The 12,930-nt window shown below is 41.9% G+C and overlaps 1 protein-coding gene across 3 annotated transcripts; it reads right to left on the bottom strand.

Moving 5' to 3' along the window:
• Positions 1 to 647: 647 nt before the first annotated feature.
• Positions 648 to 8,693, bottom strand: COMMD8 (COMM domain containing 8). Of its 3 annotated transcripts, none has more exons than XM_075709347.1 (5): positions 8,648 to 8,693; positions 7,401 to 7,556; positions 6,259 to 6,411; positions 4,370 to 4,525; positions 648 to 2,722 (listed from the first exon to the last, which is right to left on the bottom strand). In XM_075709347.1, the coding sequence occupies exons 1-5, from the start codon at positions 8,690 to 8,692 to the stop codon at positions 2,702 to 2,704; spliced, it is 531 nt and encodes a 176-aa protein (XP_075565462.1). In that variant the 5' UTR covers position 8,693; the 3' UTR covers positions 648 to 2,701. The 3 variants fall into 3 exon arrangements, with proteins under 3 accessions (XP_075565462.1, XP_075565461.1, XP_075565460.1); XM_075709346.1 differs by lacking the exon at positions 8,648 to 8,693 and adding an exon at positions 7,854 to 7,941; XM_075709345.1 differs by lacking the exon at positions 648 to 2,722 and having other exon boundaries at positions 3,095 to 4,525.
• Positions 8,694 to 12,930: the final 4,237 nt, after the last annotated feature.

Raw genomic sequence — 12,930 nt, 5'->3', positions numbered from 1 at the left:
AATAAAAATCAGTTAAAAAAAATCAGCTACCAAAAATTAAGCCTCTTTTTCTACAAAAGCCTTTTAGCAATATGTGCTATCGCAGTATAATGAAAGCTAAAGCAGAGTTACACCTTCAGTATGCATCATACAATCCATGAAGCATTTAAACACATAAGGCTGTATCAAAGCAGTATATTCATTCTTCTATAAAGTGACTATATATAGAGAAAAGGGAAAAGCGAAGTCAAGGCAAATATACCTATGAGGTATATTATCTTATGAGGAGTGGCTGAGGGAACTGGGACTGTTTAGCCTGGAGAAGAGGAGGCTGAGGGGAGACCTTATCGCTTTCTACAACTACCTGAAAGGAGGTTGTAGCGAGGTGGGTGTTGGTCTCTTCTCCCACGTAGTTAGCGATAGGATGAGAGGAAATGAGCTCAGGCTGCATCAGGGGAGGTTTAGATCGGATATTAGGAAAAATTTCTTCACAGAAAGGGTAGTCAAGCATTGGAACAGGCTCCTCAGAGAGGTGGTGGAATCACCATCCCTGGAAGTGTTCCAAAAATGGGTAGATGTGGCACTTGGGGACACGGTTTAGTGGGCATGGTGGTGTCGGGTTGATGGTTGGACTGATGATCTTAGAGACCCTTTCCAACCTTAATGATTCCTAGTTTTTACTTTCATTAAAAAAATAATCCAGCCACCAAGCCAGGAGACACGAAATTGCTACTCTACCCTCAGTTGGTTTAGTGGTGGACTTGGTAATGGTAGGTTAATGGTTGGACTGGATGATCTTAAAGGTCTTTTCCAACCTAAACGATTCTATGAATAAAATAAATAGACCTGACCAATTTATTCATTAAACTCACAATTAAAAAAAGAGCATGCTCCTGAACAGACTATTGGACAACCTGCAGTAACTCTTCCCAGACTGTTTATAAAGCTAAATAAATATCAGTTCCAACCTGAATTTTTTTAGCTTGAATTTGGTCCCACTTATGCAAGGTCTTTATCTGTTACCTGATCCATTATCCAATGTCTGTTGCTTATGTACATTCAAGATTACAATCAAGCCATATCTGTTAAAGAGATCACAGTCCTTTCACCGTAAGAGGTATTTTCCAGTCTTTCATTCTTATGACTCTTTACCCCCTTCTCCACTTTTCCTGATCTTTCTTGAATTGCTGACACTGAACTACTGCTCTGCACATCTAAGTGTACCAGTACCAAATAAAAGGGAAACAGACTACATTTTATACACATTATCTTTTTTAAAATGTTCTCTGACCCACAAAACTTCTGTGCTAGTTTTAATATTAGAAACATGTATTTAGGTTCCCTATGCATGAAGCCTATTAAAATAATTTTCAGAGGCCTTTCTACAAGAGAGCTTCCTGTCCTCCTCCTCTTCTCTGATCAGTCCTCTGAAATCCAATTTTTTGTATGGATGTATTATTTTATACTTTGCTTACATGAAAACCTATGGCACAACAAACTATAGTGGAAGAAACTCAAGACACTGATTTTGAAACTATGAAGAAAGTAAGTCATCAATACTTTACCTTTTTATATATACAAAACATGCGTATATACACACATGCATGTCAAGAAGTGTACATTAGTATTTATGTAAGCATTACAGATAATTTGCTCTTTACATATGGAAGAATGCTTTAACAAATAGTAGAAACCGTAAGATTCCTGGTATACTCTTCTCCAGTGTTATGGCTTCTAACTTTTGTTACATACTACAGTCAAGACCCAACCTTGTTTCAGAAAGATTTAGCCTAGGATTTACCAGTTATCTGCTGTATTAAACGGGCTGGGAATATCCTTTTCACAGTCTACGTAGGTCAGCCCCCCTCCAGCACTGCACCCCCTTTTGAAAACATTAATATAGTTGATGGCTTTTCAGTTAAATAAGATACAAAACCAAAGCTAAAAACCCAAACTTTACTCTGAGTAAAGCCCCAGTGCTTCTTCCTCAACTTCTGAGCACTGAACAGGTTGCCTAGAGAGGTTGCGCTGTCTCCACCCTTGGAAGATACTCAAAAGCCATAAGCCATCTGGACATGGTCCTGTGCAGCCTGCTCTAGGTGACCATGCTTGAGCAGGGGAGTTAGACGAGATGACCTCCAGAGGCCCCTTCCAACCTCAACTATTCTGTGGTTCTATACTGCTTTTGTTTGTAAAGCTGATTTTTCCCAGCATCTAAAAAGATTGAGTTTAGTGATGAAGAAATCAAGAAACCATTTACTGCAATTATTCACACACAAAATCAAGTATTTATTTACTATTTACAAGTATAAATACATTAATGCTACAAGTGCTCTGTCATGCTCTTCATTATCATGGCACCTTAGATAACGATAACGTATTATGCAAGTAAGACTGGTTTTACTAGGCACCTGTGCAGTCACTGCTGAAGTTTAACCAAAACAAATATGGCACATGTTGTAAGTGAAACTCATCCATAGTTCTAGAAATCTTTAGTACTAAAAGCAACTCTACATTGGATTTTTATATTTTTGGTCAAACAGATACAAGATTTTATCATCGGAGGATTAGTAGTTTATTTGGTCACAAGTCGTAATAGCCTTCTCACTTCAGTATTTTATAGCATCAACAACTTTTGGCTTTGCAGAGAACTCTTCTTTCCCTCCCCCCAAGTCAGTTGGGGAGCCATCGCCAGCAGATACTGTCAATGATCTCAATTCCATCATTTCAGTTGCAAGACAACCTTCAAAAAGGAGAAAAGGAATGAGATTAAAGTTGGATGAGACCAAACCTTAAACAGTCTAGGAAATACAGCTTTCTGCTTTCTGTCACAGTAAAATATGCAACTGTATAAACATGTCTTTCCTCTGGAAAACACACCATCCCTCTCTCAGCTCTCTTTTACAACCTCACACAACTATCACTTCCAATAACTTTCTTTAGCATTTACTGCACGCAAACCATTGCTCAGCTCCCTGCAATCAAAGAGTAGAGTGGTAATTTCCAGGTCCAGAGAGATTCTTTCCGCACAAAGCAGGAGGGACCATTTCTAGAGCGAATTCCTCCTTGTGCACACATAAAACTAAGAAAGAAGATGGCAACATCCCACAGCTTCCATACAGACCTTCAAGCAGAACAGAAGGCATGTGGAGACTTAAGTCTGTCCCGGAAGAATCCTTGTTTGCCTAGTGTAGAGTTCGTGACAAGCTACTATTTTTATTTAGTTTTGGAAGAAAAATTCCAGGGGAAAGCAAGCTGTTAAGTGCTCTCATTTCACGAGAACACCACCTGTATCTGGACTAATGCGTTTATCTTACTGGGAACTGCAGAAGCCTCACATCAGCCTCATTAAAGCAACTGACAGACATAATCTCAGTGTCTTTTGTAATTCAAAATATTAACAGTGCTATTGTAACTTAGTTTTCAACTCTATGAGCTATAAAACTATTATTTTCAGTTGTTATATACTGATGAAGATTTTTTCTAAATGTTGGTCTACAGATTCCACCTATAGCATCATAACATTATATAAAACCCCTTACTTGCTAAACGTTGCGAAGCAACTAGAAGCTGCTGACTTCTAAAACATGTTGATACAACACTTTCGCATCCATCCTGCAAGATGTCAGAGAATTCCATCTCTCGGAGAACAGACTTCATAAATATTTAAGACATTTTCAGATTAAAAAAACAAAGCCAAAAACCTACTTTCCTTTATAACAGAGCCAGAATTAATACTGAAAGGTAACTGAACAAGGAGGGACTCCAGGATTCAGTTACCACCAGGGTGCAAGTCAGATGACACTTTTTCCCCTAACAATTTTTCTTCATATCCTCACTCCCCTTAGTCTTTTCTATTAAGAAATCTGAGACACTCCAAATAAAGTTTCACTTGAAATTTTCTTCTTAGGTTACTGTATTGGAATCTTTGTAACTTTCTTCCTGATTTACTATACCATGGAAATTAAAGCCCTCAATTTGAACCAAACAACTCTCCCGTATGCACTCCCAGCCACTGACATTTTGTGAAGCTGGGGGAACACTGGAGTTCTCTCCAATCTTTCAAAATCAACTCTCATCTGACACTTCGTCATTTCATTTGCTTCTCCTATTCTCAGAAGACTTTTTAATGGTGCTCTAAACAGACTATTATGCTTATCAGGATTCTAATTACATTTTTAAAAAATTCTAGACTAAACTGTGCTAAAAAACCCTGAAGTCTATCCAAGATAGTCTGCCTTATGTCAGACGTTCTGTAACTCTATAGTAATTTTGCCAATGAACGATTTACTCCGGTTTTTCAGCAAGATACCCAGAACAAATTATTTCAGTCAAAATAAACTCAGTACATGAAAAGTCAGGAACAGAGGATGATAACAGTAAAAGGTACCTTATTAGCAGCTTCCAGTGCATTTATTAGGTTCTGCAGCTCTTCCTTATTCATCTCAATAGAAATTGGTTTAATTTCACCATTTTCTCTCACATCCAAATCAAGATTAAGAAGTGGCATTTGCAGCATGGAGATCTTATCACTGGAGAGAGCAAGCTATGCAGATTGATGAAACAACACCACAGTGTAAGGTGGAGCCATTAAGTTTTTAGTCTTTCATAGCATCACATCTGCACTATATATTGTGTGTACTACCAGAACACCAACATGACAAAACTAACTTCTCACAAGTCATCTCTGCAGTTTTCGGCTTTGCTTCCCCCCCATTGTTGGGATTTTTGTTTGTTTGTTTGTTAAAACCAACAATATACTGAAATACTAAAACCTCTCTTCATAGCAATACATTTGTCAAAACAATTTGTTAAAATAACTGGGCTTCTACATTTTTGTATTCTAGGTGAAAAGAAAGGATACATTTGATCATGGCTCTTTAAAAGTAAAGTAGATGAATTCTGAAGTCACCGTATTCAAATAGTTCTGGTAATCAACAAGTAAGAAGGGTCTTATAGAAGGGGGCAGTTGGGAGAAAGAGGACACCTTTGTGCATTTTTCAACTCTCTCTACAGCTGATCAAACACTGTTTGTCAGATATCCTCTTTGACAATCACTGATGAAGAGGATTACCTGCCAATTGTGCTGCCTTTTGTGTTTACTATCATACTCACGCTAGTATAAATAAGGCTTTTAAAATATGTTAAAATCAAAGATCAGTTGACAATACTGTAGGTCAGTATAGTACACATCTATCTTATTTATTTAGAGAGCAGAATGTGGTACAGCAGAGGAGAGACAATGTCCTTGGCAGGATTTAACTATCGTAAGCAAAAATAAATCACAACCAGCTCAAGGGAAAAAAAGTGGTTTAAAGCAAAATGAGTACCACAGTTCAGACACATACCAGAAATTTGTATCACAAAACAGAACTCAAAAAATCCTCCAGAATAAAAAGTTAAAAGACACTACAAGCAAAAAACAAAGAGTTCACATAAATTGAGTTTGTATTTTTGTCAGCAGTAAATGCAGTTAGCAAGATATCAATCCCTAGTAACACTTCATTTGAAGCGCATTACGATGCCATATTTGCTCTTGCAAAATCTTGTCTATTCTGGGCACTGCTCTTTGATTTCCAAAGCTGTCTGCTGCACAAATTATTTAACACTTGTTGAAATGGAAAACTATTTAACAGCTCTACAAATCTGTTTAACAGCTCCCATGGACTAACTAAACAACATAATTACTTATACTGTTTATATTTTAAGTATTTGATAGAGCTCAATTTAAGGCAGCTGTCTTCATAACCCCAAAGCACCATCCAACTTCAGGCAACACAGTTATCATTGGCTTATTATCAAAATAAGTCTAAAGATAAATGATTTCAAGGTAATTATTAAATAATTGTTTATTGTAGGAATCTAAAAAGTTGAAAAAAAGTCAGGGAAACACATCCTGAATCAGTGTGGTACTCTTAAAATTAAGTAAGTATTTCTTCTTCCTTTGAGTAAAAATAGTCTATTCAGGCCTCAAAATCATAACAGCATGTGAAACCTTCAGGTGTCACTAGATAACACTCAATCTCCTTTTAGGAAAGAGATAGGTACTGCAGCTTTAAAAGAAAGGAGGAGGAAAAAAAAAAAAAGAATAATAATTTTATTTGTACAATTTATACAAATTTCTGGCAAGTCTTTGACATGTTATCATGAATGTGCTTTTCTGATACCTATAAAAATTGAACCATGCTCCAGAATGAGCAGGCCTATGGGGACTATATCAATAGATACTTCTGTGTTGTGGAACACTTCTTTCAAACAACATTATGGCAACACTCTCACCTTTAACTGCCAGTCAAAATCCTGCAGCTGGGCAGAAGAGATTGCATTTACTTTTTCCACTAGTGCGTTCCTGATTTCTTCCTTTCTGCCTTTTAGACATTTTGTGATTGCTTCTTCATAGTTTGAATTTAACTCACTTATCTGCTGAGCAGCCTACAAAAATAAAAATAAAAATTGTGATTACTTAGAACCACAGAAATAACATGCACCACCTGTAATAGCTGTGCTCTGTAGCCATTCAAACTTCTACCCAGATAGCTGCTATACTAGACTGCATAGTCTCTTCTTATACTGCCCTCAGTGGCTGCTCTCTGTATTTGACAGTTAGTATTTACCACAGCAATGTATTAAAAAAAAAATAATAATTTCTTGTAATTTAAATTAAAAGAGACCAGAGGATAAAGGCTTTATTGGCCTTCTTAGATGCGACACTAAAATCGAAACAAAACCAAACAAAATCACACACACAAGCACCACAAGTTTACCTCTGAGAGTTTCTGAACATCAGAGTGGAGACAAAATACATTAGCATAGCTGAAACAGACATACTGATGTACGGACTATGCCTACATAAGTATCTTTCTTTGATCTAGCTACTAGCAGGTAGTCAAAATACAAGCAACAGGCAAAATATGAACAAGTTTTTGCAAAGTTTAGACATATTGGAATGCCCTGAATTATAGGCCCTGTCCTACATGGTGCTTCATTCACAGTCCAGATTTTTTCTGGATTTACATACAGTCAACACTTTAAAACACTTCAATGCAGTAGTAATGAACAAAGAAAGCCAAACAAGTGTATGAATTGTTTTTATTGCTAATGAACAGTAATGACAGGTTATGTATTTTAAGGAAAACAGATTTAATTTGGTGGTACTTAAAATATCAGTTTAAGTAATGAAAACTGTACTGTGACAAGTATTATCCAGTCCTATTTAAAAAAAGAAAAAAATCAGTGTCCAATTTCACTTTTTCTTTTAAAAGTCCTCACAGTGTATGTCTAAATGCTGCCAACCTACCTATTTAGGCTTAGTCTGCAACTGTTCAAATGTTACACTACAAAAATACTTTAGTACTAAAAAACTACAAGACTAATCACTCCAGTATGATCTCTCAAAGTCAAGCCCAGTGATGAGCCCTTACCTCTTCATCAGACATGTTTTTGCCAACCGCAGTTTTGAAATAAGTCACTGTTTCTTCTAAAACCTCCATCCACTCCGACAAGCTCCAAATACTGCCATAATCCTGGTATCGAGGATACGCACGGCCACATATGCCATCAACTATTTTATGAAGGAACTGAAACAATGTAATACATAACTTAAGTACACAATTCTATCACAGTTAACCTACACCAGATACGAGACTGAGCAGGCGATTCAGTTATCATCCCTCCCTTCACGTGGTACCATCTCAATGCTTTGTCTGAGTGCAGCCCATGCACCATTCCAAAAAGTCATGAAGACGTAGTCCCTGAATATGAACCGTCCTCCCTGCTCCCACAAAGTCAGTTCACAGGTTTGGCTACAGAAATCACGTGATGCAGATTCATCTTGGATTTACATTTGGACTCAACAGTTTGGTGCATGACTGTACCGTGCTGCCGAGCAGCAGAGCTGCCACACTAAAGGACACCTCAGCCATCTCTGCAGTGGGACTGTCAGGACGCAAAGCACAGCTCAAAGTGCTGACCTCCAACCCTGCGCCTGTGCATCTCCCTAGTCTCTCAAACCGCTGCCCTCTAGCACTGAGGCTCTTCTATATGCCTGCCTTCTTGGCCTGCTGTAGTAATTTTTCTTCGAGCAGCGCAGTGAGGCAAATCCAGCCAGCCCGCCGCTTCACCGCCTGGAAACGGATGGAGCCTCTCTGGGAGCAGCCGAGAGCTCCCGCACGCAGGCCGTCTCCCTCAGTACCGAGCCCTCAGAGAGCGGAAAACGGGCGCTAGGAAGAGCTCAAGGACATTTCCAATATTCTAACAGCAAAGCGAGCGCACAAACACCCGCTGGGTACACCCCCGGCGTATTTTGAGCTGGTACTTTCGGTTTCGTTTCGGTGAGGCCCAGTGAGGCCGGCGAGGGCAGGCAGCGCGGCCCACAGCCCGGTGAGGGGAGCAGCACCGCTCTGCAGCCCGGGGAGGCGGCGGACGACGGGCTCGGCCTCCCTCACAGGTGCCGGAGAGCGGCAGCTCGGCCTCCCCGCGGCAAACACCGCCCTCCCCCGCCCGGAGAGGCGTTACCGGACACCGCACGGCAGGGACCGGAGAGGACCCCCATACTCCCGCCGCGCCCCCACCCCCGGCTCGCTTCAGGGCGGCGGCCGCGGCCCCGGAGGCCCCGTCCTCACGGCAAGCAGCCGCCTCGTCGGGCGGGCTGCGGACCGACACTGCCCACCTCGAGGGCCCGTCCCGGCGGGAGCTTCTCCAGCAGCCGCAGCATCTCCGGCCCTCCCCGCCCCGCGGCCCCCCACCCCGCCTCCCCGAGCACGTGACCGCCCGGGCGGCGCGCGAGCGCTCTTCCCCCCCCCCCCCCGCCCCTCCGGCGGCGAGGCGCATGCGCAGGGGCAAACTGCCGAGGTGGCGTGTTCGAGTCCCGCTCCCGGCGCTGCGGGGGCTCGCCCGGCGGGTTTGGGGGGCAAAGCGCCGCTCTGTGCAACCTTCAGTCAGACGGCGAATGAGGTTGAACCCCCCCCAGAATTTTACGAGGTTTATATTATACTTAATATAATATTATGTATAATATAATATTTATAATATATTATATTATTATATAAATATATAATATAAAATATATACTATATAATTATATGCTTTATATAATATTATATATTATTATATATGATGTTATAATATATATTTTAATATATAAATATATATTATATATATATATAACACTTCAGCTATTTTCACATTCTGCCTGTTTTGCAGCTCTGCTTTTTCACTCCTAACAGGCTAACCTTCCAGCTGATGGCGGGGGAGGAAGTTCCAGGCTTACAACAGGCACCACATCTCTGATATTAAATGAAATTGAGGGAGTTAGGAGAAATGCTAAATACAGAAGCCCATGCTGCTGGTACAGTGTTTAATAAACAACTCGTTTCTTGTTTCTGCTTTGCCAAAGTGGGAGTTCAATGCTAACCAGACCATGGAGGAGGTTTACAGAACAGGTTTTAGCATTAGCAATGAGCTTTCCGTGTCTTAAGTAGATTTGAATGTGAATGTGAAGAAGCAAAAATGCCCTGACCACTTTTACGAGAAAACCAGTACGAACTCAAGTCCCAGCAAGACACAAAACTGCACAGGAACTGAAATACCTGTAGGGAGACCTTATTTCACTGAAATCACTAGGCTAATTCACAGGCAAACAATTCTGGGTATGTAAGTGTAACACTGGGCCATAAGAATATGAAAGCAGCTACAAGCCTGTACTGGTGGATGTAAGGTCTGTGGAAAACCCCAGGCTGGTTAAGTCAGTTTGCAGCACATCTCCTCCAAAGACAGATACGTGGCTTTGTAGGAACAGTGTGGTGCATGGGAGTTTTGGAGAAGAAACAGATGGGGAAGAACCGATTTCATTTTTTGCTGACTGTTAACTTTCAGATGCACCCAATTTCTCTCAGGGTTTGCTACTGCTAGTAGATTCAATTTTTTAATAAAGGCTTTTGGAAAATGTATTTAATTTTATTATGGAGAAATTACTTGATGCTGCTGTTAAATTCAGAAAGAGCTGAACATGCAAATAAAAATTATTTTATATAATTTTCACTAATAATTTCCTTTATTCCCCTAGAACTTGCTTTGTTAGATAACTGGAAACCTACTCAGTTTCTTTTGACCATACAATGTTGCACCCCACAAAATAGAGCAGCAGGGGGAGCTTCTGCTCCAAACAAGAAATACGAAGGCAATTCAGACTTGGAGAAAAACAAGTTAGGGGGAATGAGGAGAAAGGTAATGAATGTCCCGCTCAGCTGAAAAGGATCAAACAAATGACAAATGCAAGAGAGCAAAGATGGAACACCTGAAAGACAGGAACACATAAAAGAGGACAGGGAACCACCATTCTGTCTGACACAATCTCAGTGAATGCTTTCAAAGCAGCTTATTTTTTGCAGGTCTGAAGAATAAAAAGTTTCACTTTTCATAGATGTGTAGTTTAAAATAATATTTTGGATTCAGCCTATTGACATATGAGGAGCAAAGTCAGACTGCGCAAGGAAACCAGAGCTGGGTTAGTTAATTCCATGTTTCTGATCCCATGTACAACTACAAAGTAGTAGGGCATACAAAACTGGCCTTTGGCGGTTCAGAGTTTGTTTGGACTTGCATTATTTGGATCTGCCATCAGGTCTTAGGTCTCAGCAATACCAGCTTTTCATGCTTCTGTACCACAACAGCAATAACCCACCCCACCCCTCGGAATGTATGCTGTCAGATAACCACAAAATCAGAGGCAGGGAGGGAAACTTGTAGAACAGTAAGTAGGTAGGCAAGAGAATCCAGGACAGCAAGAAAAGAAGCAGCTTTATGAGAGAGAAATGCGGAGTGAACTTTGCATTATACTATCCACATTACTGCTGACTTATAGAGGGATGTGTTTGCTTTTACAGATAACCCACAACCTAAACTGCAGTAATTAAACATATTTTAAAATTAATCCTTTTGTTGTCCTTGTTTTTGAAGTAGTGGCAATAATTAAAACATTGGGAAATAATTTAATAATCAGAGGTTCTTAATATTATAGTAGCATAAAGTTGTTTTACATTGCTCTAAGTGTAGAACTCGATCTGGCCACTTAGAACTCAGTCTGGCCACTGTTGTAAGAGATAATAAAAAATGTTTTTATAAGTACATCAGCAATAAAAGGAGAGCCAAGGAGGATCTCCATCCCTTGCTGGACGTGGGGGGGAACATTGTCACCGAGGACAAGGAAAAGGCTGAGGTACTTAATGCCTTCTTTGCCTCTGTCTTTAATAGCCAGACCAGTTATCCCCCGGGGTTTTTAGCCCCCTGAGCTGGAAGATGGGGATGGAGAGCAGAATGGAGCCCCCATAATCCAGGAGGAAGCAGTTAATGACCTGCTATGCCACCTGGACACTCACAAGTCTATGGGGCCGGATGGGATCCACCCGAGAGTACTGAGGGAGCTGGCAGAGGAGCTTGCCAAGCCACTTTCCATCATCTATCAACAGTCCTGGTTAACAGGGGAGGTCCCTGATGACTGGAGGCTTGCCAATGTGACGCCCATCTACAAGAAAGGCCGGAAGGAGGACCCGGGGAACTACAGGCCTGTCAGCCTGACCTCGGTTCTGGGAAAGATTATGGAGTGGTTCATATTGAGTATGCTCAACTGGTATGTGCAGGTCAACCAGGGGATGGGGCCCAGCCAGCATGGGTTCATGAAAGGTATGTCCTGCTTGACCAACCTGATCTCCTTTTATGACCTGGTGACCCACCTGGTGGATGATGGAAAGGCTGTGGATGTCATCTACCTGGACTTCAGTAAAGCTTTGACACCGTCTCCCATAGCGTTCTCCTTGGGAAGCTGGCAGCTCATGGCTTGGATGGGCATACTCTTCGCTGGGTAAAAAACCGGTTGGGTGGCCGAGCCCAGAGAGTTGTGGTGAATGGAGTTAAGTCCAGTTGGCGACCGGGCACAAGCGGTGTTCCCCAGGGCTCTGTTTTGGGACCAGTCTTGTTTAACATCTTTATCAATGATCTGGATGAGGGGATTGAGTGCACCCTCACTAAGTTTGCAGATGACACTAAGTTGGGTGGGAGTGTTGATCTGCTGGAGGGTAGGATGGCCCTGCAGAGGGACCTGGACAGGCTGGACCGATGGGCTGAGGCCAACTGTATAAGGTTTAATAAGGCCAAGTGCCGGGTCCTGCACTTGGGTCACAACAACCCCATGCAATGCTACAGGCTTGGGGAAGAGTGGCTGGAAAGCTTCCTGGCCGAAAAGGACCTGGGGGTGTTGGTTGACAGCCGGCTGAACATGAGCCAGCAGTGTGCCCAGGTGGCCAAGAAGGTCAACAGCATCCTGGCTTGTGTCAGGAATAGTGTGGCCAGCAGGAGCAGTGAGGTGATTGTCCCCCTGTACTTGGCGCTGGTGAGGCCGCACCTGGAATACTGTGTCCAGTTTTGGGCCCCTCAATACAAGAAAGACATTGAGGTGCTGGAGCGTGTCCAGAGAAGGGCAACAAGGCTGGTGAAGGGTCTGGAGCACAGGCCTTATGAGGAGCGGCTGAGGGAACTGGGGTTGTTTAGCCTGGAGAAGAGGAGGCTGAGGGGAGACCTTATTGCTCTCTACAACTACCTGAAAGGAGGTTGTAGTGAGGTGGGTGTTGGTCTCTTCTCCCACGTAGTTAGCGATAGGATGAGAGGAAATGGGCTCAAGCTGTGTCAGGGGAGATTTAGATTGGATATTAGGAAAAATTTCTTCACGGAAAGGGTAGTCAGGCATTGGAACAGGCTGCCCAGAGAGGTGGTGGAATCACCATCCCTGGAAGTGTTCCAAAACCGGGTAGACGTGGCACTTGGGGACATGGTTTAGTGGGCATGGTGGTGTTGGGTTGATGGTTGGACTGATGATCTTAGAGGTCCTTTCTAATCTTAATGATTCCTAGTTTTTACTTTCATTACAAATGATCCAGCCACCAAGCCAGGAAACACGAA

This window comes from Pelecanus crispus, chromosome 4 (assembly GCF_030463565.1).
Source record: "Pelecanus crispus isolate bPelCri1 chromosome 4, bPelCri1.pri, whole genome shotgun sequence".
Taxonomy (NCBI): Eukaryota; Metazoa; Chordata; class Aves; order Pelecaniformes; family Pelecanidae; genus Pelecanus; species Pelecanus crispus.
The sequence above is the reverse complement of the archived record's forward strand: the minus strand, read 5'-3'. Positions and strand labels throughout refer to the sequence as shown.

What these genes read in the sequence shown, in the direction of transcription:
- COMMD8 (XM_075709345.1), bottom strand. Translation starts at nt 8,692, where the DNA reads ATGCTGCGGCTGCTGGAGAAGCTCCCGCCGGGACGGGCCCTCGAG. An exon ending in CGCCGGGACGGGCCCTCGAG is followed by an intron (nt 7,557 to 8,647) that starts GTGGGCAGTGTC and finishes ACATTGTTTCAG; the next exon opens with TTCCTTCATAAAATAGTTGA. An exon ending in AAAACATGTCTGATGAAGAG is followed by an intron (nt 6,412 to 7,400) that starts GTAAGGGCTCAT and finishes TTATTTTTGTAG; the next exon opens with GCTGCTCAGCAGATAAGTGA.